The sequence below is a fragment of the Balaenoptera physalus genome, assembly GCF_965194825.1.
Source record: "Balaenoptera physalus genome assembly, chromosome: 10".
NCBI classification, from domain to species: domain Eukaryota; kingdom Metazoa; phylum Chordata; class Mammalia; order Artiodactyla; family Balaenopteridae; genus Balaenoptera; species Balaenoptera physalus.
In genome coordinates, this window is record NC_138889.1 from 105138694 (window position 1) to 105163767 (window position 25074).

General features: G+C 49.3%; 3 protein-coding genes and 1 long non-coding RNA gene across 21 annotated transcripts in view; all 4 read right to left on the reverse strand.

The window, feature by feature from the left end:
- STX5 (syntaxin 5) overlaps nucleotides 1-4993 on the reverse strand; it is a 28061-nt gene extending 23068 nt beyond the window's left edge. The window contains exons 1-5 of one of the 2 annotated variants that reach the window (XM_082478032.1): nucleotides 4835-4993; nucleotides 3905-4148; nucleotides 2637-2707; nucleotides 2416-2471; nucleotides 2227-2297 (exon numbers count right to left, since the gene is read on the reverse strand). In XM_082478032.1, coding sequence (XP_082334158.1) covers nucleotides 2227-2297; nucleotides 2416-2471; nucleotides 2637-2707; nucleotides 3905-4129 — 423 coding nt within the window. In that variant the 5' untranslated portion in view covers nucleotides 4130-4148; nucleotides 4835-4993. The remainder of the gene's footprint in view (nucleotides 1-2226; nucleotides 2298-2415; nucleotides 2472-2636; nucleotides 2708-3904; nucleotides 4149-4834) is intronic. The other variant, XM_082478033.1, reaches the window with a different exon arrangement.
- Nucleotides 4994-5230: 237 nt separating this feature from the next.
- On the reverse strand, nucleotides 5231-5719 carry TEX54 (testis expressed 54). Its single transcript, XM_082478034.1, has 2 exons — nucleotides 5617-5719; nucleotides 5231-5511 (listed from the first exon to the last, which is right to left on the reverse strand). The coding sequence occupies exons 1-2, from the start codon at nucleotides 5693-5695 to the stop codon at nucleotides 5297-5299; spliced, it is 294 nt and encodes a 97-aa protein (XP_082334160.1). The 5' UTR covers nucleotides 5696-5719; the 3' UTR covers nucleotides 5231-5296.
- A 130-nt stretch (nucleotides 5720-5849) lies between these two features.
- WDR74 (WD repeat domain 74) lies at nucleotides 5850-13826 on the reverse strand. 5 transcript variants are annotated; one of them, XM_082478027.1, is made up of 11 exons: nucleotides 11714-13806; nucleotides 11527-11633; nucleotides 11320-11441; nucleotides 9157-9235; nucleotides 8873-9019; nucleotides 8606-8707; nucleotides 7103-7203; nucleotides 6965-7020; nucleotides 6474-6619; nucleotides 6333-6389; nucleotides 5850-6070 (listed from the first exon to the last, which is right to left on the reverse strand). In XM_082478027.1, exons 1-11 carry the CDS (start codon nucleotides 11775-11777, stop codon nucleotides 5891-5893), a joined length of 1161 nt encoding a protein of 386 aa, XP_082334153.1. In that variant the 5' UTR covers nucleotides 11778-13806; the 3' UTR covers nucleotides 5850-5890. The 5 variants fall into 5 exon arrangements, with proteins under 5 accessions (XP_082334153.1, XP_082334154.1, XP_082334155.1 ...); XM_082478028.1 differs by having other exon boundaries at nucleotides 9157-9232; nucleotides 11714-13799; XM_082478029.1 differs by lacking the exons at nucleotides 9157-9235; nucleotides 11320-11441 and having other exon boundaries at nucleotides 11714-13826.
- Nucleotides 13827-20122: 6296 nt separating this feature from the next.
- LOC309668499 lies at nucleotides 20123-23848 on the reverse strand. Of its 13 annotated transcripts, none has more exons than XR_014268259.1 (10): nucleotides 23762-23847; nucleotides 23357-23406; nucleotides 22998-23084; nucleotides 22723-22773; nucleotides 22478-22619; nucleotides 21597-22371; nucleotides 21382-21416; nucleotides 21128-21164; nucleotides 20690-20739; nucleotides 20123-20448 (listed from the first exon to the last, which is right to left on the reverse strand). It is a non-coding gene; the product is annotated as an uncharacterized lncRNA (long non-coding RNA). The 13 variants fall into 13 exon arrangements; XR_014268260.1 differs by having other exon boundaries at nucleotides 20932-21164; XR_014268262.1 differs by having other exon boundaries at nucleotides 20123-20240; nucleotides 20419-20448; nucleotides 20690-21164.
- Between the last annotated feature and the right edge of the window lie 1226 nt (nucleotides 23849-25074).

Genomic DNA, 25074 nt, shown 5'->3' on the forward strand with positions numbered 1-25074 from the left:
CCCCAGAGCTATTCCCCCTTCCTTCTTTGCCATTTTGGTAAATGGCACCACCGCTCACCAGTTGCTCAGAAAAAAACCTTAAGAAATCATCCTCAATTCCTCTCTCCTTCCCTTAATCCACAAGGAACCCACAAAGAACCCAGCTGATTCCAACATATACTCTGAATGTGTCCACTCATCTCCTTCTCTAACAGAGCCACCCTAGTCCAAACTGTCCTCTCTCTAAAAATTGCCCAGAGCCTCCTAAGTGATCTTCCTTTTAGAATTTGCCCCCAACAATCCGCTTTCTACACAACAACCAGAGTGATCTTCTAAACCAAAAATAGTGCATGTTATTTCCCTGCTTCAAAATCTTCCAAGAGCTTCCCACTAAACTTAGTACACGATCCAAATTCCTTACCTAGCTTACACGGGGTACGTGGTCTCGCCCCACTCACTCCTCTGACCTCACCCCCCCCCCAAAGCCCTCCTTCTCACTGGCTGTGCTGCAGCCATGCTGGCCTGTTTCACAGCCTTTCACATCAAGGTTGCCCAGGCCTCGGGGCCTTTCCCTTTGCTAGTCCCACTTTCTGGAATGTGCCCCCGTCAGATCTTTGGATGACCAACTTTCCCCTTACCATTCAGGTCTCCGTGTCCCTTCCTCAGCCAAACCATCCTAGATCACCCCATATAAAGTAGGCCCCTACCCTGAGGAACTCACTCACCTCATTTCTTTAATAGGATGTGCCACTACCTGAAACTGTCTCTTCTGTCTGCTTGTATAGTGTCTAGTTCACCCATTCAGCAAGGAAGTTCCCAAGGGCAGGGACTGCATTTGTCTTGTTCACTGCTGAAGCCCCAGAACCAGGCAGCCAAAGTCACTCAATAACGTGAGTGATTGAAAAAATAAACTAATAAATCCTCATAACAACCCTGTGAGGTGGGTACTGTTATTATGCCCTTTTTATTTATAAGTGAACTGAAGCTCAGAGTAGTTAGGTAGCTTACCCAAGGGCACACCATAATTGGTGAGCCTGGGATTTGAAGTCTGTCTAAATCCAGTCACTGGTTCTTAAATGCCTATGCAATGATGCCCCAGTAGTTAAGGGAACCCTCTCTTTTCTACTCGGCACAGCATCTCCAGAATGTGTCTGCCCTTTGGCCTCTGCCGTAATCATCTTCATACTGGAGGACTGCACAAGCCTAGCCTCTCTGACCGTTCATGCTCCAGGGTGTTCCTTTTTCCCCCATGGTCATTCAATTTCTCATTTTATTCTTATTACATTGTTCCGGGAAAGAAACAAGTAACACTGTTAGAACTGCTATACTAGGATCTTGCAGACAGAATTGGAATCCAGGTTCTAATCGTCTTTGCAGCCCACACACTTCAGAGTGATTCCACACTCCTTAGTAAGCCCCCATGATGATCTTCACAGACAGCTACCAGTCTACCTTTTCAGCCTCATCTGCTGCCAATCACTCATTCGATCAACAAATACTGAGTACCTAATACACGCCAGACACTGTTACAGGCATCTGGGATACATCCATTAACAAACAGAAAGAAAAATCTCTGCTCTTATGGCATTAGCACTTTTTTTTTTCTTTTTTTGAGGAAGATGAGGTAAGTGGGAGGAAACAAACAAACATAAATTAATTACAGAGACCGTTAGAATGTAACAAGTGCTATAAAAAAGGAACTAGAGCAACATAAAGGAGATGAGAGTTTGGGGCGCTGGGGTATTAAACAGCATGGTGACAGCAGGCCTCCCTGGGCAGGTGATATCTGAGCAAAAACTTGAACTTTCCCTTTTATAAGACATGCCTCTGCACACACTGTTTCCTTTGTCTGGCATGTTCTTCCACTGCTTCTCCACAAGCCTTGAAACCAGCTCAGATGTCACATCCTCAATAAAATCTTTCCCAGTGTCCCCAGACTATCTCATTCATCTTTCCATAAGATCTTTTCTGTACCACTTGCCTCCTATTCATTGTAAGTGTGAGTTTATGGGGCTGGATACCTCTTCTAGACAATAAGCCCTTGAAGGCAGGTATCTTGCCTCGTAATGTTTGTGTGGCAAGTGCCCAGTGCGGAGCTTTGTACACAGTAGATGATCACTGACACAATGGATGAGTGGGATGTTTGGGGCTGGCTCTAGAAACTTTTCTCTGGGACCCTAGAGCAAGGGAAAATGATGGAAGTGATCCAATTGAAATGCTGGGCTCTCCCGATCGCTAGTCGCTCACCTGTTTGATAATATAAGTTAGCTCCTCAATTTCCACTGCTTTATCATCAAAGAGGGACTTGCGCTTTGCCACTGCAGAGACAAACAAGAAGCCACGACAGGTGAGGTCGAAGACCAGGCTCAGGGAGTATGGTTCCTCCGCCCTCCCGGGTTCACTGCCCCAGTTCTGAAAGGCCCCGGGAACACTCACAGATTGTCAGCTTCTCCAGCTTGGCAAATGTGTTGCTGAGGTCTTTCCCAATGCGCCTGCAAACGAGCATTAATGGGAACACTGCGGGAAGGGAAGGAGAGGGCCTTTCCCACATTAGCACCAGCACAACCAATCCCAGTCCTCACGGCCAAGGTCACCACAGGCAAGGCTACCTCTCCTCAGACACTGGTCATCCCACCACATAACTTCTCTCAACTCACTTGGCCATGAGGGTGAATTCACTGCGCTGCCGGACAGCACGCAGAGCTGGCTTGTTTGTCTGGATTCCATTCTGAAAAGCAACGTCAAGAGGTAAAACTTTAGTTTTCCCTCCCCATTGCCAGCTTTCACTGTTCCTCAGGTGTCTACTAAACTCACCCTCTAACACTAGCGGCATCCTCCACCAGACGGTCCATACAGGTAGACCTGGGTTCAAATCTAGGTGCCACCTCTTACTACATGGGGGGTTTGGGGCAAGTTGCTTAAACCATTCTGAATCTCTACTTCCTCTTCTGTAAAATGAAGACAATCCACACACCTCTTGTTCTTGCTAAGATTAAAAAACCTAAGGGTTGGGACTTCCCTGGTAGTCCAGTGGATAAGACTCAGCGCTCCCAGTGCAGGGGGCCGGGGTTCGATCCCTGGTCAGGGAACTAGATCCCACATGCCGCAACTAAGAGTCGCATGCCGCAACTAAGACCCAACGCAGCCAAAAACAAATAATAAAATAAATATATAAATTTTAAAAAATTAAAAAAAACCTAAGGGTTGTAAATTATTTTAGCCAAATACCAGGTCCATTCTAAGCACTAAATAAATGGTAACTAGTATTACCATTCTATTCCTCCAATCCGGGAATCAGAGAGGATAAACGTAAAACTCATGGAGATCGTACAGAAGAGCAGCTAACAAGAGCTGACCAGTAAAAATATTTTAAATTACATTTATTCAGGTTCCACTTGGATTCAGAAAGTCTGGACCAAGACAAATCTAATTTTTAAAAAAGCACTCCTAAGTGGTTTTCATTAGAACTACTTATTTAGAAACCTTCCTTCATTTTACAGATACAAAACCTGGGGTCCAACTAGATTAACTTCTGTGTTGTCACAGAGCAAACGTGGTAAAATTATACTGGAACTAGAATTCAAAGGGCTTGTCTCTGAGCTAAAAGCTCTTTCGAGAACCTGTTTCTTATCCAAACCAAATATACTTGCAGCCACCTCTTGCCCTGAGATATTCCTTCCAGAATACCAACCCTACGCTCAGGGAATTCCTGATTTAATAATAATAAAAAAAAGCCTAGATCCTTGCCTCTAGATTAGCTAGCCCACATCTTCTCTGTTGCTTGGTAGATCCTACCACCCTCCCCAAGATGGACCAGTTCTCCATCGGGCTCCCCCAAGAATTACTTCAAACAACGGTGCTAGAGCACCGCCTCTCCCAGGTCTGAGTAAGAGTCGCTCTTGCCTTTCCCACTCCAGGTCCTTACCTGACGGCTCTGCAGGGACTTGCAGGCAGACAGGAACTCCTGGGTCCGATCCCGGCAGGACATGGTGTCGGGAGGGGGAGGGACCAGGGCCACTGGGGGGGGCAGAGGGGCGATGTCGCTGCTGCTACTGCCAGCAGTTGCAGGGGACAGGACCTGTGTCTTTGAGAGACCCAGGTAGACACCCTGATCCGTGTTCTTAGATCCGTAGCGTTTCCGCGGGATCATTGAGACGCATAACCTTGGACTGTGGTGGAGGGGAGAGTGTCATTCCCCAGGCAGCCTCCTTCCCCACAAATCCCCCCCAACCAGCAGATCCTCGGGGCCCCTCTGCACTTGGCACGGACTTTCGCGCCCGAAGCCTCCCGCAGATCCTGGGGCCGAACCGCAGCGGGCAGGATCCCGCTTCTTCTCTGGCCCAAGCCGTCCCGCTCCTCAGACTCTTCTTCCAACTTGGTTCTGGCGGCCAGAGCGCGGGCCGGGCCCTGAAGTAGAGGCAGGGCCAGAGCCAGGTCCTGTGGCTCCGAAGCTCCAGCCCGGCCCGTGCAACTGCCCTAGGCCCTAACTGGGCCCTCTCGTATCCACGGGTTCCTCCGACTCGTCAGGGAGAAACGGTGACGGACCTCCTGAGAGGGACACACTTCGGTGGGCGGAGGGGGGAAATCTCTAGGTGTTTATTAGAAGCAGGAAGTACCACCCTCGATTCGCCTAAGTCCCACCGTCTGGAGGACTGCAACCACTGATTAGCTAAGGCCGACGTCTTTCTCAACAGGGGCTTTCCTGATTGGACGGCGACGTATTCGCTCACTTCGAGCCGGGCCGGCAGGACTAGCCCGCTTGCCCCTGGTTCCCTTCCCCCCAGCCCGCGCCGTCCCCGGAAAGAACTGTCCAGAGCAGACACTGCGGTCAGACCCCTCTTAGAGCGTGTCCTACCTCCTCTCTGCCGCCTGGCGCCGCCGCCGCCACCGCCACTGCCACAATCCCTCGGGTCGTCACCGCCTTCTCCCCGGGAACCGAAGCCGCCGAAACCCGACCAAAGACTAGAAGCCGCCACGTCACCCACACGTAACCCCACCCACGGAGACGAGAGGGCGGTGCCACGCCTTTTCAAGCCCGGCGACCCGAGAGACACGCCCCTCCACCCAAACGCAAATGCAACTCCGCTCTCCCATTGGCTAGGCCGCAACCGTGGCCCCGCCCCCAAGGAACGGGGGCTGCGGGCCCAAGGGGCTGGGCCAGCCTCGGGGGAGGAGCCTTAAAGAGCCCGCAGCACTGGTGGTGCCCGCGCCCTGTGCGCGCAAAGCGAGCCTTGGAGGCAGAAGCTCTCAGGCAGGTACAAGTTAGAAACTTTATTCTCTGGAGGGAGGCTGGGGCGGACTGAGAACAAGGCTGGGGTCACCCCTTCTCCGGCTCCTCCTGGATCCCCTCCCGGTTGCACTCCTGGAACGTACACGCCTGCTTTGGATTCTGGACTGATTGCCTCTTGTTTGACCGCGAGGAGCCCCGACGGCTGAACAGGGAGAGCCGCCGCCACAGCACAGTGATCAGAAGCCTTTCGTGCGACCTGAGATTCCGGTTTTCCGCCGAGTCTGCATCGACCCCTTCTTTGCCTGCGAGGATGCGAGGCCGCTGAGCTCTACCCTCCCCAGTCCAACCTCCGGGTGGTCCCTCCCGCACTCCCGGCTCCCTGGGCACCCTTGTGTCTCCGGTCCCACCTTCCTGAACTTCCTCTGACCCGGCCTCCTTGGCCTGCTCATCCGAAGTCTGAAAGTCCTTGCCTTGGCAGCAGCCCATGGCTTCACGCGCGGCCTCCGCACTCGGTTCCACCCACGCCAGCCCGCCGACTCCCGGCGCTGCTTTTGTGACGTCAGATACCCCCCAACACCCCAGCTCAGGGAGCAGCCGCCACTCTTTCCTTTCTGCCAACACAAAAGGCTCAGGGTCGTGGTGCGTATTAAGCTGTTTATTTACAACGTGAGCACAAGCTCTTCAGGAGCTGGTGGACCCAGGCCGCTTCTTCTTTCTCTGTCTGGTTTGGAGGGCGCCTTGGGACTGCTCCACATCGGGGAGTTTCCGCTTGGCAGCTGCCTCCAAGGAAGCCCAGAGTTCATCTGTCTCTGTGTCTTCTGAGGGCACCTTGTTGGGCTCTTGAGGCTCTTGTGGTTCATCCTGGTGAGTGGGAGAAGAGCTTAGGAGTCAGACCCACAGGGAAGGGGAATAATTCCTCCAGGCACCACCCCTTTTACTTCCTGCTCCTGGAAACCATGTCCATCCATGCGCCCATTTCACCCTTGGCAGTAACTCTAGGACTACACTTGGCAGATGGATGGACAGTCCCAGGTCTGAGTTCCAGCTGCTTCCCTTTCCTCTTCACAGGGAAGCCCTCACACCTGTGCCCTTAGCTCCCAAATTCCCAGACCCAACTGCTTACCTCCCAGTTATCCCTGCCTGACAGCAGGAGGCAGTTCAGTTGAGATTTGAGGTAAACCTGCAAAAGATGAGGGACCTTAATGGGCCAAGCCTGCAGAAATAGAAACATGAATCCGGGGCACAGGAGGCAGCAGGCTCTCACCTTATGGTCCAGGCCCCGTGGATTCCGGATCCTGTGTACCCTCAAGACTCTGTCCAAGCCACAGGAGGCTAGAAGGGGCTTTGAAGGGTGGCACTGCAACCCTCGGACGCTGCCCGCCAGCCCCTTCAGACAGACCAGTAGGCGCCCTAGAGAAGGCGGTAGGAATCAGTGCTAGCTGGCCAGCCAACAACCATTTATTGAGTGTTTACTGTTCATATCACTTTATGTTTCAACATTTAATCCTCGTTTAACATAACGCTGAGATGGCAATTACCATTAATATCTCCATTTTTCAGGTGAAGGAACTAAGGCACAGGGAATTGACAAAGTAATCTGTCTAAGGTCACACAGCTTTTGGCAGAACCAGGATTTGAACCCGGGCAATCTGGCACCTGAAAGAGGGCTCAACAGCTCCACTGCACCTTGTCAGAGGGAATCTTGCCCTTCCTCCCCACCCCTTCCCCTCCCGCAAGGCTCCCTAGTCCACTCACCCTGCCGAAGGTCAATTTCTGCCAGCTGCCCATGAGTGTTCCCCACAATCACCGAACTGAGGAGATCAGAGGCACATGGGGTCAGCAGGGGCCCCCTGGAGTCCTTCCCAAGCCTCACTTTGCCCTCTAAACACTCACTTGCCCCCAGGAGTGAGGGTCATGGCTGTCAGTGGGTACTCTCCGTAGGTGGCCTCGAGGACCGGCCTGCGCTGGGGGGAGGCTGGATCATAGACACGGACCTGGAGGAAGACTGAGGCATCACCAACAGTACCCTCACTCCACATACCCCCTCTGGCTCCTCCACATCTTCATCCCCTCCTCATACACTGCTTTGTTGACAACCCACTCTTTCAGAGAAACTCTCATTTGAAACGCACCCCTCTTCTCTGTGTGTTGGGGGGTAGAGGAGAGACAGCTGCTAAGGAGCATGAACATACAGGGCTGAGGAGAGAGGTCCGCCAGCCTGGAGGCGGCAGCATTCCCATGGTCTGCATGCATGAGCATTCCATCCCCCCGTACTCCCCTCTCGGGATGGAAAAGCAAGTCAGTCCAACTGTCAGAGTTGCTGAATTTCAAGCAGAGAAAGACGTTAAGTCTGAACAGGGAGGAGAGAGGAAGCCCTCATATGTGTTCTGAGCAGAGGTGTATCACCAATAGCAGACTTCAATATGCAGGAGCAAAGGAAACAGGGCAAATACAGCCACCCAGGCCTGCCTGGGTCTTAGAACTTCAAATAAGACCAGCTGGGGGCTTCCCTGGTGGCGCAGTGGTTGAGAATCTGCCTGCCAATGCAGGGGACACGGGTTCGAGCCCTGGTCTGGGAAGATCCCACATGCCACGGAGCAACTGGGCCCGTGAGCCACAACTACTGAGCCTGCGCGTCTGGAGCCTGTGCTCCGCAACAAGAAAGGCCGCGACAGCGAGAGGCCCGTGCACCGCGATGAAGAGTGGCCCCCGCTTGCTGCAACTAGAGAAAGCCCTCGCACAGAAACGAAGACCCAACACACCCCAAAATAAATTTAAAAAAAAAAAAAAAAAAAAAAACCAGCTGGGAATTCCCTGGCAGTCCAGTGGTTAGGACTCCGTGCTTCCACTGTAGGGGGCACGGGTTTGATCCCTGGTCGGGGAATTAAGATCCCGCATGCAGCGCAGGGCAGTCAAAAAAAGAGGGAGAGAGAGAGACCCATTGAAAAGATCCCCATGTGGACCTTTCCTGTAAAGCTGAGGAGCTGAGGCCAGTTAGTAGAGGGTCAGGCTTGGGTCCGAAAGCAAATCAGAGGCTGCATCAGGACCAGAACTCAGTTCTCTTGATACCCAGCCCACATCTTCTCATGACACCTGAACCATGTGATTCTACTATGAAGGGGACACTCCCTTCTTTTCTCTTCCAGGTGGGAGTTAAAGGAAGAATCACAGTTCAGGGAACTCCTTCCTAGAATGTAGTAAGAGAAGGTCACCGGCTCAGCCATTGGGCTGGAACAGACGGGGGAAGTCGTCCCTCTTCTGGGAGCTCAGGGATGGAAGAAGGATGGCAAGCAGGATGGCTGTGCCGAATGGTGGGGACCGAGCCTGCACAGCAAGGCTGTTTCTCCAGGAGGCTGCTTAAGCCCAGAAAAAGATAGGGGTGGGGTGGTGCCTCACCTGGTGGTACCCTGTACAGGTGACGAGCTTCTGTGACTCAGGGAGGAACTGTATGTCCTGGTCCCAGATGGGAACCCGCAGGTCGAGCCAATCATTCCGTACCTGGTAGGGTGGGTAGACGGGGGACAGGGTTGTGGAGGGCTCAGTGTGCCCCCTCCTCCTGCCTTCTATCATTATCCCCTAAAGCCCAGCTGGTCTCTGACATAGTCAGTGGCCTCAGACTCCCTGGACCTCGGAACCAGCCCCTCCCTGCCCCCCATCACTCACGTTCTTGGCCCTGAACACAGGCTCCTCAGAGCCCTGCAGGTCCCACACCTTCAGAGCATTCTCCTTCCCACCTGTGGCAACAAGGTGGGGGCGCGCTGGGTCTTGGCGCATCCTACACACCCCAGGGCCCACCCTCAGTTCCAAGAGCTGAAAACAATGGAAGATGAGAGGGGAGATGAGAGTCGGTTCCAGATCCTTACTCCTCCTCCCACAAAGCCTTCAGTTGGCTCCTACCCTGGGCACCACCTTCCCCAACCATCAGGATCAGGACAGGGGAACCTCACAGGGTCAGAGGATGCCTCCTTGTCATTGTCATGCCAGACTCGAAGAATCCCAGAATCCACACATGTGATGAGGGTGCTGCTGGCAAAGGGAGGATAGAGTTAGGGTTAAAAAAAGGAGCGGGGTTGTTCTCTGGCCTCAGTCGGCCCACCCCTAAATTCATATGAACTAGACTCCCTCCTACCAGCCCTGTTCCTTTTTTAAAAAATATTTATTGGGCTTCCCTGGTGGTGCAGTGGTTAAGAATCTGCCTGCCAATGCAGGGGACACGGGTTCGAGCCCTGGTCTGGGAAGATCCCACATGCCGTGCAGCAACTAAGCCCGTGAGCCACAACTACTGAGCCTGCGCGTCGAGCCAGTACAGCAACGGGAGAGGCCACGACAGTGAGAGGCCCGCACACTGCGATGAAGAGTGGCCCCCGCTCGCCGAAACTGCAGAAGGCCCTCGCACAGAAACTAACACCCAACACAGCCAAAAATAAATAAATAAATAAATTTATTTAAAAAAAATATATATATATTTATTTATTTATTTGGTTGCCCCGGGTCTTAGTTGCAGCAGGCGGGCTCCTTAGTTGCAGTCCACAGGCTCTTTAGTTGCGGCATGTGAACTCCCAGTTGAGGCATGCACATGGGATCTAGCTCCCCGACCAGGGATTGAACCCCGGCCTCCTGCACTGGGAGCGTCAAGTCCTATCCACTGCGCCACCAGGGAGGTCCCATACCAGTCCTGTTCCTAAGGAAGCCTCTAGGTTACTCGGGTCTGGGCAGGGCTTGATGGCTGTTATTTAATTTCCTCAACAAGGTAAGGGTTTACCAGTCTCATAAGTGAGGAAACTGAAGCTCTGAGAAATTAAAAGATTTGCCACTCAGCTATAAATGTCAGAACCAGAGCTGGAAATCAAGTCTGATACTCCAAAGCAGAGAGCCTTTGCTATTCCACAGCTACATCTGGGGCACCTGGCCCTGCTGGTCTTTCTGAACCTTGAGTCAGTCACCAGAGGTCAAGATCAGTAGCTCTGAAAGGACTGAAAGGGGACTGTTCTGGATTTAGTGTTTGGCCAAAATCAAACACCAGCTTCTTCTCTCAAGTTCCCTGTTCCGGCTTCCAATCTCTCCCTCAAAGTATGCGTCCCATGAAGCCCAAGCAAGTCCCAGGATCTGTACAGTTCAAGCCTATACTCTTTCTCATATCTGCCCACCCTTCTCAACTCGGTTCAGGCTCTGGGCTTGCCTGGGCTGTGGCAACAGTCTCCCAACAGCCCTCTCTCCAATCCATCCTCCACATTCCTGCAGGCTCATAGCTCTGACCACAGCATTTCCTGCTCAAAAACCAGTAACTCCCCACCACCTACAGAAGTGCAGATCTCTCGGCCTGGCACTTAAAGCCCTTTACCTTTAATCCCAACCTACCTCGCCTATCTCATATTAAAATGCTTCCTCACAAATAATAAAAAAGAAAAACAAAAAAAGGAAAAACGTTTCCTCAGCTTCAACTCTCAAATGCTATTTATCTTCCTTGTGATGTACCCTGTAGCCTCACACCAATCTTTGGCCTCTGCTCAGGCAGGAGCTTCTTTCTAGAATGCCCTTATTCCTTTCTCCACATTTCAAAATTTTACCCATGCGTCAAGGGCCAGTTCAAACTTCTCACCCCCACAGAGCCTTCTACACCTCACCCGTCAGGATTAACATCACCAAACCTACACAGCCTGCTCACAGCCTCTCTCTTCATCTTCGGAAGAAAGCTAGGCCTGCAACCTAGCACTTTCCTATCTTTTACTTTGGGAGCTTCACCATCTCGTTGGTGGTTGTTAGCCCCCACTGAAAAACATACTCGAAACTATTAAATGACTTGCTCAGGGTCATCCAAAATGTTATGGAGCCAAAAGAAAAACCCTGGAGAATGCAAACTCTATGAAGGCAGGTACTGTGTCTGGTTGACCTGAAGCCCTTGCATTTCGCCCAATGCCTATATACAACTCAGTAGGTGTTCAGTTAATGTTTGTTATAGGAATGAACGCACTTAGGCAGGACAAAGGTCCCTGTCACACAGACCAGGCCCGTGTCACCTCAAGGTTGATCGCCATTATTCGGCCGTCCTACGGGAACCTCAATGCTCTCCCTACGACCTGAGCGTTTCAGCAAGGGGCTCTCGGTCTTACCCGTCAACCTGGGCGAGGCCTCGGAACATGCCCTCCCCTCCGGGGCAGTGCCTCTGACCCTGGAACCTGCCCTCCTCGGTGCTGAAGTGCTTCACTGTCCCATCCGCACAGCCCACCAGGATCTGCGGGCAGAGGAGGGCAGGATGGCGAGGAGAGTGAGGCGGCCGCGCGCGAGGCCCCCCGCTCCGGCTGCCAGCAGCCGCTCACCTGAGTCTCGCCGCCCGCGCCCCAACACAGGGCGCTCACCGCCTCCTCACGCCGCGGCTGGCCCGACGGCGTGAAGTTCGCCGCTTGTTTGCGCTGAAGGTTCACGCCTGTGGGACACGGACGTTAGTCGCGCCATGTCCCCAAACGGCGACCCCCCTGGTTCCCGAAGCCCGGCCCCGCCACCCACCTTTCAGGATGCCGGTATCGGTGCCGACCCACACATGGTTCCAACGTGCTGCCGCAGCGGCCATAGCTGAGTCCCTGAGCCCACGGCTCGCACTTCCGGCGCAGCAGCTGCGTCACCAGCCCGCGCGTGGAGTCCGATCGAGTGGAACGCTGTTTTTGGGAGTTTAAAGAGCCGCAAGAGTGAAAAAAAAAAATCCCTTCCGCGCCAGTTGGTTTCGCTTTTACGAAAATGAAACCTGGAGATACTTACTGGTGGAGATCTAAACAGTAACTTGACCATTTTACGCTTCGAGTGAAACGCATCCTAACTGAACTGCGATGCCGGGTCCAGTCAGCCGTAGTCCGTTTCCCTACCCCAAAGCATCATGTTTCCTGCACCAGACAAGGTAAGAGACCATTTCAGAAATGATTGAAACGCTAGTGCAGCGCAGGGCTTCAACTTCGAGTATGAAAAGAGAAAACGGGGACTTCCCTGGTGGCGCAGTAATCAAGCATCCGCCTGCCAATGCAGGGGACACAGGTTTGAACCCTACTCCGGGAAAATTCCCACAGGCTATGGAGCGACTAAGCCCGTGTCCAACAATTACTGAGCCTGCGCTCTAGAGCCCGCGTGCAACCACTACCTAAGTCCGCCGCCTAGAGCCGGTGCTCAGCAGCAAGAGAAACCAGCGCAACGCGAAGGCCACGCACCACAGCGAAGAGTAGTTCCCACTCGCAGTAACGGGTGAAAGCCCGCGTGCAGCAATGAAGACCCGAAGCAGCGTAAAAGAAAAATTAAAGAACGAAAAGACAACACGAATTAAGTTGGGGAAAATGAAACCATCTTACGTATATATCCTTTTGGAAAAGTAATGTGGGGCATTATTCTTCTTTACGTTGAGGTTTGGTGATCCTAAAAATCACCACTCACAGTTAAAAAAAAAAAAAAGCTGCAGAATTAACAGTACTTCTAAAAACAAGACGCAATTTTTAAAATATAACAACAACAACAAAAAAAATCAGAACTACCCCCTTCCTTGAATGACTTATTGAGAACTGTTGTTCCAAGAAATCAAAGCTTCTCGGAAATCTTTGTTTTAAACTACGTCAGTAAAAATAAAGCACCCCACTCTCGCCGGGCCGATTTGAATCCTCAAGAGAGAAGCTAGCTTGATTTTCCACTCCGGTGCAGAAGTGGCGGTAGGACTTAAGAGAGTAACACTCCCCCAGTGCTCTTCACTTTGTGTTAATGAGGAAACGACACTCGCAATCTAGCTCAGTCCAGACCAGACGTCGGTCCTCTGACTTCTCCACTCTCTCTTGAGCTTACCAGGGCACTATTCTTTCTGAAGACTTTTTATAAACCTTACTTCATTTATTTTTGATTGCGTTGCGTCTCTGTTTCTGCACGCGGACGGCGAGCGAGAATTACTTCTTGTTGCGATGGTGGTACGCGGCTTCCTCATCACGGTAGTTGTTCTTGCTATTGAGCACGAACTCTTAGGCGACGAGATTCAATAGTTGCGGCGTTGAAATAGAGTACTTACGGGCTACCACAGATCGAAGGGGATTAAGACTCAAACCCGTGTCAGCTGCAGTACCACGTGGATTTTTACCACTAGAACCACTGAAGCCCTGAGAACATCATTTAAACGAGGAACGTAATGGTTTTGGTTCGGTGGGACCACGCGGGTTTTCTGTGATACTAAGATTCTTTTAATGGCACTGTAAACAGAAACCTAGAAATCTCCAAAAAAAACCAAAAACAAAAACCCTGGAACTGTCAGAGCTCATAACATCCAGCTAGTTTTTCCCCATATTTCGTGGAAACTTCAGCGCTTCCACTGTGGAAACTTGAAATGGTATCATGGGGCTTCTCTGGTGGCGTAGTGGTGGACCATCTGTTTGTTAATGCAGGGGACACAGGTTGGAAGGCTGGGTGTGGGAACATTCCGCATCTCAGAAGCAACTAGCCACAACTAGTGAGCCTGCGGAACCGGTGCTCCGCATCGAGACAGACTACGATAGTGAAACGCTCCCTTGCCGCCACTAGAAAAAGTTTTCACAAATAAGAACACCGAACGAAACCAGAAATGAGAAAATTAATTAAAAAAAAAAAATCATGCGTTTGTTCTCCACCCCCAGCTAATGCATAAAACTAGCAAAAGAACATCCGGTCCTATAAAGAAACACAGCGTATAAGTGTACAGTACGTAAAACTACGCGATACACATTGCAAACAAAGAAAAATTCTAATTTAGATTTACGTACGTTCTTTGTCGTTTACTGAAACAAGTTACCCCCACAAAAGCTTAACACTATATATTTATGCAACTGAAAATCTGAAATACTGCCCCACAAAAGCTTAACACTATATATTTATGCAACTGAAAATCTGAAATACTGCATTCTTATTTTTGTTTAACCGAAATGTTCCCCCCGAAGGGGGGTGCACCGTTCCTGGAAGTACTGCAATACCAGGTCGATGCGTGGAGTGGACGGAGCAAGCTCCTATTCCATCTCCTAATTCCAAAAATCCATTTAATATATTGTCCTCGGATAGAGGACGTATCAGATATTAAACTGATAAGAACAGATACTACACTTGATCTTAGCCAAAAGGCCGAGAAGCGATACTGGTAAGTTTCACTGCCAGCCAGCCTTACTCTTGCTATAGCTTTTACGGTTGTGGTGACTTTTATGGCATAACCATTAGACTTTTCTTAATGTGTAATCTTGCTTGAAACCAATTCTTCATTATTTTTGCTTCATAATAATAACTAAATTTTTGGAAATAGACCTTAAATAAGGTTTTTACTGTTTCGCCTTCCTGCTCAAGCTCTGTGTGTTTTGCGTAAACCCGCCCCTCTGCTTTTTCACTTTCTGGGGATTGGTCCACATGACTAGACGTGGTTTCAATGGCCGCGTCGTCCCTTTGCTCAGAGACTGTGGCGTCCGTCTCCAGCCTTAAGGCTTTTAGGCGCTCCCTGGGGGCGGCAGGGCGGTGGTGGTCGATAGTCTGTGGAAGAAGATGCAGGGCGGGGCCCTTCTCCCGGACATTTACTTGGAAAGGCCGCGGTTCCCGAGCACAGACCGGAGTTCAAAGAACCGAGTTGGAATCCACGCTTGCCAGTTCCTGATTTGATGACTCGAGGCATGTTGCTTAGGCTCCCGTCTTCTCCTCTTTTAAATGGAGGAATAATAACCCGCACTTAAGCGGTGGTTGTGAGAACTGAGGACACGTTGCTCTCGGCAACGTTGTGACAGTGGAAGTTGGCTTATAGCCTGTGTTCCCCTCTCATCCTGGGGCTCCCGGCTCCCTTCTGCCCTCCCGCCTCCCCGGCTTGTAACATCCACCCCCACCCCACTTACATCTTGCCCTTTGTACCATCCATCACCCACCGTCGGCCCCACAGCGGAGAAAAGATGGCCTGAGAAAGACGTTTCGGAGCCACTTGATTCATAAACCCAGGAACCTGCGGTGGGAGTAGGGGTGAGGCAATGTAGGTCAAATTTAAAAGAAGCGGTACTTTAGAGGCTCACAGCAAAGCCCAGCTGTATGAAAGGGATTAATGTCAGACTCTGGCTGAGAACGGGACTTGAAGTCCTGTTTTCTTGGAAACTGTGTTAATCTGAACGCGGAAGGTTCTGTTTGAAACCTCCTTAACTGAGCACTACAGCTGTTTCTGTGTCAAAGTGACCGGCCTGGCTGAGGTCCTTCAGGCAAGAGTGGGATGTTCTATTCTCACTGATATGATTTCAACTAGCAAAATCTGATAATCCATGATTTTAGAGAATATGGTTTCTTACAATGTGTCCCTGTGAATAAACAGAAGCAGTTTCTACAAACTCCCAAAATAAATCCAGGATCTCCAGGGAGGGGCCAAATTAAGGGGATGTGGTAGGCAGATTAATGCCCCTACATGCCCATGTCCTAATTCGTAGAACCTCTCATTATGTTACTTTACATGGCAGGCAAAGTGTACTTTGCAGATACGATTACATTAAGAGTTTTGAGAAGGAGAGATCATTCTGGATTGTCTGGTGGGCTCCATGTACGTAATCACAAAGATCACAGAGGGAGACAGGAGACTCAGTGTCAGAGTGATGATTTGATGAGCCATCACTGGCTTTGAAGATGGAAGGGAGTCATCAGTCAAGGAATGGGGTGGCCTCTAGAAGCTAGAAAAGGCAGGAAAACATTCTCCCTTGGAGCCTCCAGAAAGAAGTGCAGCCCTGTTAACACACCTTGATTTTAGCCTATTGAGACCCATTTAGGACTTCTGACCTCCAAAACTGTAAGATAATATATTTTTTTGTTTTAAGCCATCAAGTTTGTGGTAACTTGTTACAGCAGCAATAAAAACAAAACAAAACAAAACAAACAAAAAACTAATACAGAAGCAAAAGCAAAATTCAATTTCTTTCAATCCCAACCTTCTCTAAATTCTGCAGGACCCAAGCTGGGGCAGGCCACGGCCCCCTGGTGGAGCAGGCTTCAGTCTGTCCAGGCAGGCTGCAGCCAAGCATCCTGAGCGCACAGATCTCTTGGCGGACTTTTCCCTGTCGGGTCTCAGCTGTCAGGTCCTCCTCTGAAGCAAAGGCAAGTGAGGAGAGCTCTGTCACTCTCATCTACTGCGACCCCCGCCTCTTGCTGCGTGGGTACAGGAGGCTGATAGTGAGGACTCCACAGGAACTTGGAGATCTATTTATTCACTGGGAGGCCATTTGTCCATTTGTTTATGCTTTTTGAGCAGATACTTTACAATGATGAGCAAAATCAAACATGGACCTTGCCTTCATGATGTTTAAGGTTTACTGGGGAAAAGTGAGAGAAGGCTCCTGTGACCCTCCAGGCAAGAGATGAAAGTGGCTTAGAGGGTGGGGATGGGGTGGCTGTGGTGGCAGAGATGGAGAGAAGTGGAAGAAGTCACAGCGAGTCCCTGGCTTTGATAACAAGCAAAGCAAGGCCAAGGGAATATTCTTTCCATGTGGGTACATTTAAATTTTGTAAGTTAATGTTTTATTTTCATGAAAATGGTATAAATTGTCAAGTAGTGTTCAAAGGTTTATAACAACAACTCTCCCCAATTTACAACCCCCTTTTAACTCTGTTTTTTTTTTTTTTTGGCCACACCTACAGTGGAAGCTCGGAGTCTTAACCACTGGACTGACAGGGAAGTCCCCCATATTTATAAATTAATTGAACAATTTTAGACTTTTTTTTGGTGTTCTTGAGAGGAAGATGTTATAAACTTAAAAACCAACATAATATGAAGCAGGTTGAAGAAATGCTTAGTCAGTCTGAAGAGGTGTTTAATTTTTATTGCATCACCCAACCCTTCTGAGAATCTGTTGAAGCTTTTCCCAAATAAATGCATAGTTGCCTTATACAATTTTGCATACAATTTCCGAGGAGATTCTTAGAGCCCCCTAAAGCCTGTTCACTAATCTACAAGTTAACAACCACAGCCCAAAAAAGATAGGAGGACCTGTCTGAAGGCATCCAAACACCTAAAAAGAGGCCACATCAAGTGGAGGAACAGGATCTGGAGGTCTTGGAAGGCCCTGTGGGCAGGCCCGTCCAAGGGCTGTCAGAGAGATAGCCTCGGCTGCACGACTTAAGACTGGCTGCTCTGGGCCTACATCCCCTTGTGGCAACTTTAGGTTGGAGTCGGGCCAGAAAAGAGGGACCAGCTGTCCTCTTGACCACCAACCCTACCCTCTTTGCTGATTTGTATTAGCTTCCTGGCTCCTAGGAATTCAAAATTTCTACTCCTATTTACACTCTCTGCTGAAATGATCTTATCCCGTGCCCTGGCTTTCCCTCCCATCCATCACCTGGTGATGACTGATTCCCAGCCTGACTAGTCTATGGTTTCATGTCATGCACGATTCCAGGTGCTTTATATGTATTAACAACATTAATAAGTAGTACTATCATCTTCCCTCTTTTACAGATGGAGAAACTGAGGCACAGCAGGTTAGGTGATGTAATTTTTTTTTTTTAAGATTTTTTTGATGTGGACTTCCCTGGTGACGCAGTGGTTAAGAATCCGCCTGCCAATGCAGGGGACACGGGTTCGAGCCCTGGTCCGGGAAGATCCCACATGCCGCGGGACAATTAAGCCCATGAGCCACAACTACTGAGCCTGAGCTCTAGAGCCCGAGCCACAACTACTGAACCCGCATGCCACAACTACTGAAGCCTACGTGCCTAGAGCCCGTGCTCCGCAACAAGAGAAGCCACCGCACCACAACGAAGAGTAGCCCCCGCTTGCCGCAACTAGAGAAGGCCCACGCGCAGCAATTAACACCCAATGCAGCCAAAAAGAAATAAATTTTTTAAAAAAAGATTTTTTTGATGTGGGCCGTTTTACAAAGTCTTTATTGAATTTGTTACAATATTGCTTGTTTTATGTTTTGGTTTTTTGGCCGCAAGGCATGTGGGATCATAGCTCCCCAACCAGGGATCAAGCTTTTTTTTGTGGCTGCGTTGGGTCTTCGTTGCTGTGCACGGGCTTTCTCTAGTTGCGGCAAGCAGGGGCTACTCTTCGTTGCGGTGTGCGGGCTTCTCATTGTGGTGGCTTCTCTTGTTGCAGAGCACGGGCTCTAGGCTCACGGGCTTAGTTGCTCCGCGGCATGTGGGATCTTCCCGGACCAGGGCTCGAACCCGTGTCCCCTGCATTGGCAGGCGGATTCTTAAACCACTGCGCCACCAGGGAAGCCCGATTCCTATTCTTTGTCGGCATTTATTATCTCAGGGTGCCTGAAACCTCAGCACTATTGACATTTTGTGTGGGGAGTTGGGGAGCTGTCCTATGCATTGTAGGGGGTTCAGCAGCATCCTTGGCCTCTACCCACTAGATAGCAGTAGCATAGCCTACCCACCACCCCCCACAAAAAATTGTGACAACCAGAAGTGTCTCCAGACATTTTTTAATGTTCCCCAGGGGGCAAAATCACCCCTGGTTGAGAACCACTCTATTTCAAATAATCTTGTTTGTTGGCTCTCATTCTGCCTCCTCCTCTTCCTCTAGAATGTAACCAAACATCAGTCAGCAAAGGCAAGGGCAGGGCCTTGGCTCTCCCAGTAAGTACACTGCTAGGTTGGGGATGGAGCAGCATGTTGGCACTGTTGACACGTACTGAGGTGGGAGACTGGAGAGGAGCAGACATGGAATCAAGGTCTGAATGTCCGACTCGGTATCAGGTCAGGGGCAGGTTGGAGAAGTCCAGGCTAGAAATATCACAGACTGAGTCGTCACTGTATGGAAGGACTATGAGGGATCCCCTCATTTTGGAGCTCTCCCCCATTTCTCCAGATTGTCCCAGTCTCATTTCTTTCATCTCTTAGCTTAAGTAACTGGGCCTTAATTTGAATTCCTTATTTGCCACATGGTGAAAATATTGCTTGCAGAAGGCTTCATTACCTCCCAAACACTCCCATGGTGCTCGCTTACCTGGGGTTTACAGGTCAGCACTGCAGGCTCTTACTGCTTGCAGTGCCTAGTTCTGGGTTTGTCCTCTGCTGTTCCTCCCACCTTTAAATACAGGTGCCTCCCCAGGGTTCCTGGGTGTGCCTTCTCTTACTTGGACCAACCCTTTCATTCTGTGGCTGATTACTGTGTTGACCACTCTTTTTACTGTATGGCTACCATTTAATTAGCAAAAACGCACTTTCTTTCAGTTAAATCGCCTTTTACTTTACTGTATTCCTGACACAAAACTTTTTTTTTTTTTACAAACTAAGGAGATATGTTGAGTGTTCGACTATCAAGTTTGACCAAGTAAGTGTAAATACTGCATGAACGAGGACTCATGAGTAGTCCTGACAACTTAGGCCCTGGTAATGAGAATATTAATGTTCTTTTTAAATTTATTTATTTATTTTTTAAATTTTTGGCTCTGTTGGGTCTTCGTTTCTGTGCGAGGGCTTTCTCTAGTTGCGGCGAGCGGGGGCCACTCTTCATCGCGGTGTGCGGGCCTCTCACTATCGCGGACTCTCTTGTTGCGGAGCACAGGCTCAGTAGTTGTGGCTCACGGGCCCAGTTGCTCCGCAGCATGTGGGATCTTCCCAGGCCAGGGTTCGAACCCGTGTCCCCTGCATTGGCAGGCAGACTCTCAACCACTGTGCCACCAGGGAACCCCCAAAACGTATCTTATTGAGAAAAGTCTAGTAAAGTTTTAGGGCACAGCTGAAGGTTAAAGGGTCACCCAAACCCATCAAACTTTCATACAGAACTCCTCAGCTAAGTACAGAGAGAAGGGAAAACTCCTTAAAAGTGTAAGGAGGCTCCCTGAATGCTTCCTGGGGTTAGACAATTCAGCAGTAGGCAAACTGCCAAGCTTAAACAGGGTAAAGCCAGTAACAATCTTTCTGGGATTATCTCCTTCTGTCCAGCTAGACCCACTCAAACACAGGAATCAGTGAAGGTTTAAAAAAACAAAAAGTTTTATTTAGAAAGGCTGAAATGATTGTATGCTAATTTGAACAGGTAGGTTGTATAAGAAAATTCCATTTTTGATATCCTTCGAGAGTTGGATTCCTGTAGAGAAAAAAAAAAGGTTGAGTTTTCTTACCATATGGAAAAGTATATACCATATGGGTTTAGAAGGGCTATCCTTTAAACCAGCTAACATTAAAAGGATTGCTTCCAGATACTTTTCTATTTATCATGGTTAGTCTATTAAATATGTAACATAAGTACATGAATAGATACTTACCATTATGTGTGCTTTGTCCTTTCTTCAGACCTGAAGAAAAAAAAAACACAACCGATTTTCAACCAGTAATTTATTCCCTCCTTTGCCTTGTTTAGAAATTCTTATGATCCCTCAGACAGTTCCTTCTGGAACAAGCTTTCCTCTTCTCCCCCAGCCAGCCCCAGTGGGTTCACCTTTACAGGCTCTGGGACTAGGACAGGAGGTAAGACATGTGAATATTTCTTCACTGGGAAATTTTAACTTGACCCACCTTGTGTTTACATTTACTCACCTCTTAACTTCAGACTGGAGTTGAACAGAAATATGGCTTACTCCTTTCCCCTGCAAAACAATGATTGGGAACTAAGTCTCTGAACCACCCCCAGACAAAAGGCACATCTATGTAGGTCTCAACAGACATTTTTATAGAAACCACCACCTAGTCCACAAAGCTTCCTATTGGCTATAAAGCCCACCCAACTTCCCACTATTGTCACCTTTCACTCCAAGGCAAACTCACAGCTCAGAAAATACCTTTCAGTCATAGTGATCAGACTGGGGCGGTACTGAACTCATCACTGGTGAGTGGAAATCTGTCTGTCACAGGTGGTTCACAAATGGCCAAAGACAAACTTTGGATTAAACAAGTAATGTCTGCACAATTATCCAAAGTGCCACAAAAAACGCTGGCAAATTCTATATAGCAGCCACAGATGACAGATTTATTTACCTCAATTCATTCTCAGGCTCCAGACAAGGAGCTGGACCTAAAACAAAAACAAGACTGAATCAGTAAGCTTACTTCCTGCATTAAAAGTTGTTCCCACCTAAGCTATGGTTCCTAGAAAATCAGATTTCCGAGTCTCAACAGCAAATCATCAGCCGAACGAGATTCCATGTAAGTCATCATACAGACATGCCTAAAAAGGCATCTTTTTCCTACTCAATACACTGTATGCACCAACGCATATGGAAAACACTCACCTTTGAGCAAACAAGCAGGTAATTGGCAATGGTACCTAGGGAAGGACAAAGCTGTGAGTGATACAAGTTCCTTACAGACAGTATCCCACTGCTGTCTTCGCCAGTTTCTCAGGTGTTCAGGTCTTTTCATTGTTTAAGTCATAGTGAGCTAGTTTGATTCATCACAGAAACTGCTTACTTGGTGGTATATGCCATACAGACATTAATCAACTAACCTTTCAACTCTGGAGGCTTTCCAGGAGTATACAGGAACAAGGAACAAGCTGCTTCTGAATGAGAAGATCATGTAATTAGCAAAATAGCCAGAATTATTCTAGCTAGGGTTAATGGATAAACCGAGAAAAGCTAAGCAAATGATATCATCAGGCATTTGCTGCACCTCAGACACTTCCTTATGGAACAAGCTTTCATCCTCTCTCCCAGTTAGCCCCAGTGGGTTCACCATTACTGGCTCTGGGGCTAGAACAGGGGTAAGACAGAACGCTTGCTCTCCTCACTGGCACTGGAAACAAGCTACAACCAGCAAGGTTACAAGTACTCACCGCTCTCAACTCTTTCCAGGAGTTTGACCCTGAGCAGATCAAGAGGCATCTAGGAAATCAAGAAAGATAAAATAGGGGACTTCCCTGGTGGTCCAGTGTTGAGAATCCGCCTTCCAATGCAGGGGACAATGGTTTGATCCCTGGTAGGGGAACTGAGATCCCACATGCTGCAGGGCAACTAAGCCCGAGTGCTCTAGAGCCTGTGTGCCACAACTAAGACCTGACGAAGCCAAATAAAGAGTAAATATTAAAAAAAAAGAAAGATAAAAGGTCAAGAAACATCACTAGAAGGAGCAAAAGAAACCAAAAAGTTACATGGACCAATCAGGGCTTTTACAACAAACCCCTCCCCAGATACTTATCCAGGCTCACATATAACCTAATTTACCACAACACTGGGAGAAGTAACTTACTGTAAGACAGATGTATACATCACCATGGGAACAACCTGCAAAAGGGGAGCAAATGGTTATTTCAAAATACTAGGATGGAATAAAATTTCTTCATTAACAGAAACTGCCATCAGAACTCTAACATGCTATTAAATGTCGTACCTCACAGAGAATCAGCATTATCATTCAAATCATCTGACAGTGACATGTGGGTGAGGGAAGAGCACGCCATCACAAGAACCAACTGTGCCGCTTGCTGGGTTGCCATCTCCCTCCCCAGGAAAATCATTCCAAGAGGAACAAGCTGGAAGGAGCAAAAAGGCAACACTGCTGCACTGACCATTTGCTCTCCTGGTTGTGGGGAACACCAGACAGACTACACCCTAACCCCCAATTTGCAAAATTACCTGCATTCACCCTGGGAGGCAGCTGAATTCCTTAGGATTGGTGATGAGATGCTGGAGACAGAAAAGGGAGGCATTATATGTACCTAAGAATAGCCATTCAAAACTCTTGAGTATTTGGGGCCCACTTCTCAGTAGTAAGATGACATCACTTTTGAGTTCAGGCATATGCTTGTCATTTTACGTTCATCATGGAGTGGCCAGCGCAATCTGAAGCAGCAAGTCCCACCCAGATTCTGTGCCCCTACCCATGATTGCATAAAGCATCGTATACCCACCTGGAGCACCGCCATAATGCTCGATCCACACAGGGACAGGTCTTGTCCCATCCTCCCACCCGTAAGGCCTTTTGGTTTAAACCACATCTGAAAAAAAAAAAAGACCAAAGAACACGTTCACTTTTATGTCTCGTAGCCTAACTGTCCCACGTCAGTCCCTTAACACCTCAGGGCTAAAGAGCCCAAACATTTGCCACAGACAATGCTACTCAGAATTTTTATGTTTTCTCCACTAATTCATCAGAAAGAGAGAGTTCAACTTTTGAGATCATCCCCGTAGCACATCCCGGTGGACTTCCGTATATCCAACAATGAAACCAAAAAAATAAAGGCGGTAAAGGTACGCCAGAAGCACTTACTGTAACGAGAACTCTTTGCTATCCTTTAGTGTCCGACGCGCGCCCGAACCCTGAAGACAAGAGAACATCAGGTCAGCACTAGGTTATCTCGTAAACGCTTTGTTTTCCGGAGCTACGACTGCGTCGGCCGTGCAAGGCCTGTCTCCTCAGAGTCTCTTATCCTCACGGAGCTCAGTACAGGTCTGTGAAAAGATTCTCATCACAGAGAGGCCCGTCGGCACCGCCCCCCATCGCCATGTTGTCCTTCACAAAGCCCCTGTCGCTTCAAGGCCTCAATGCCATGGCCATGTTTTTCTCTCCCCTGCCCCACGAACCCAATAGATGCAACTGAGAAAGGCCAAGGAGCGGGCACGTTCTCGTGGTTTTTTTTTTTTTTTTAAAGTGCAACCAACGACACACACTTACCGAAATCTATAGAAGAATGAGACCGAAAAACCTTCCGCGAGACACTTAAATAGCGTCTCGCAGAGGTCCACGGGATTTGGGGGCGGGACTATGACAGGCGCAAGCGCAGAAAGAGAGGGCGTGCGAGCCTGGTGGCTCGTGGGTAAAGATTTCCAGAGGAAGCCCGGGTCGGGTGGGAGGGGGGAGGCTGTGCGTTCCCTGACGCGGCGGCGCGAAAAAGGTGCGCATGCGCCTTAGGGAGTGTGCAGGCGCGCCTAACGTATCGTGGCGGGGTCTCTACCGCGGCTCCCTGTGGGACTGAGGCGACGAGTTCCCGGTTTCCCGCGGATCCTGGACTGACGCCCTGTCTCGGTCACAGCCGCCTGCCCCCTCTCCCTTCCCTGAGACCCCCCCCCCCCTCTCTTGCGCACACACACCCTAAACCCCCGTGCAGGGTCCGACACCATGGACCGCGAACCTCATGAACCCTCGGTCGGCGTCGTCTCGGTTCCACACCAGCCGCCCAGTGAGCATTCTGGGTCTGGTCCTCAGGGTCCCAGCATGGGGGGCGACTCAGGTACTACTGGGCCCCGGGCCGAGCTCGAGTGGAGGGCCCTTGCATGGAGCCGTTTCGGGATAGTGAATCAGGCCGTAGGTGCTTTTGAAATTTTATAACAGTCTTAGGATGTTTTCCCTAACCGGCCACCTCTGTCCTGCTGTCCAGTCCGATTTTACTAGGCGCTTGGCTTGCAGTAGGGCTAATATTAGCTGACATTTGAAGCGCCGTTTTAAGCACATTACGTGAATTGATTATACTTTAGTTCTCCAAATCCCAAAAGAGAGGTTGGTACAGTACACGCATTTTATAGATGAGGGAATCTAGGTGTAAAGATCCCTTGCAGAGCAGCCTACAACTCCCGCCTGATTGGCAAGGTAGTTCCAGCCACCTGTATACACTTGTTATTGAGGCCAACCAGCATCAATTTATTAATCGTTTGTGGTGAACACCTACGGAACATGTGCGTTTTAAAAAATTTTTATACATGTACATTTTATAGTCATTTATTAAGCTCTTACTGTGTGCTCTCCTGTATGATCTCACCTAATACTACAACTCTAGGAGGAGATATTAGGTAATGTTAGGGATGAGGAACCTGAGGTCCAGAGACGTTAATTAACTTGCTCGGTGTTACCCAGCTAAGAAATATCAGAGCCCACGTACAAGTCCAGGCAGTCTGATTCCAGAGCCTGCACTTTTTATTTTTGGCTGCGTTGGGTCTTTGTTGCTGCGCATGGGCTTTCCTCTGGTTGCGGCGAGCGGGCTTCTCATTGCG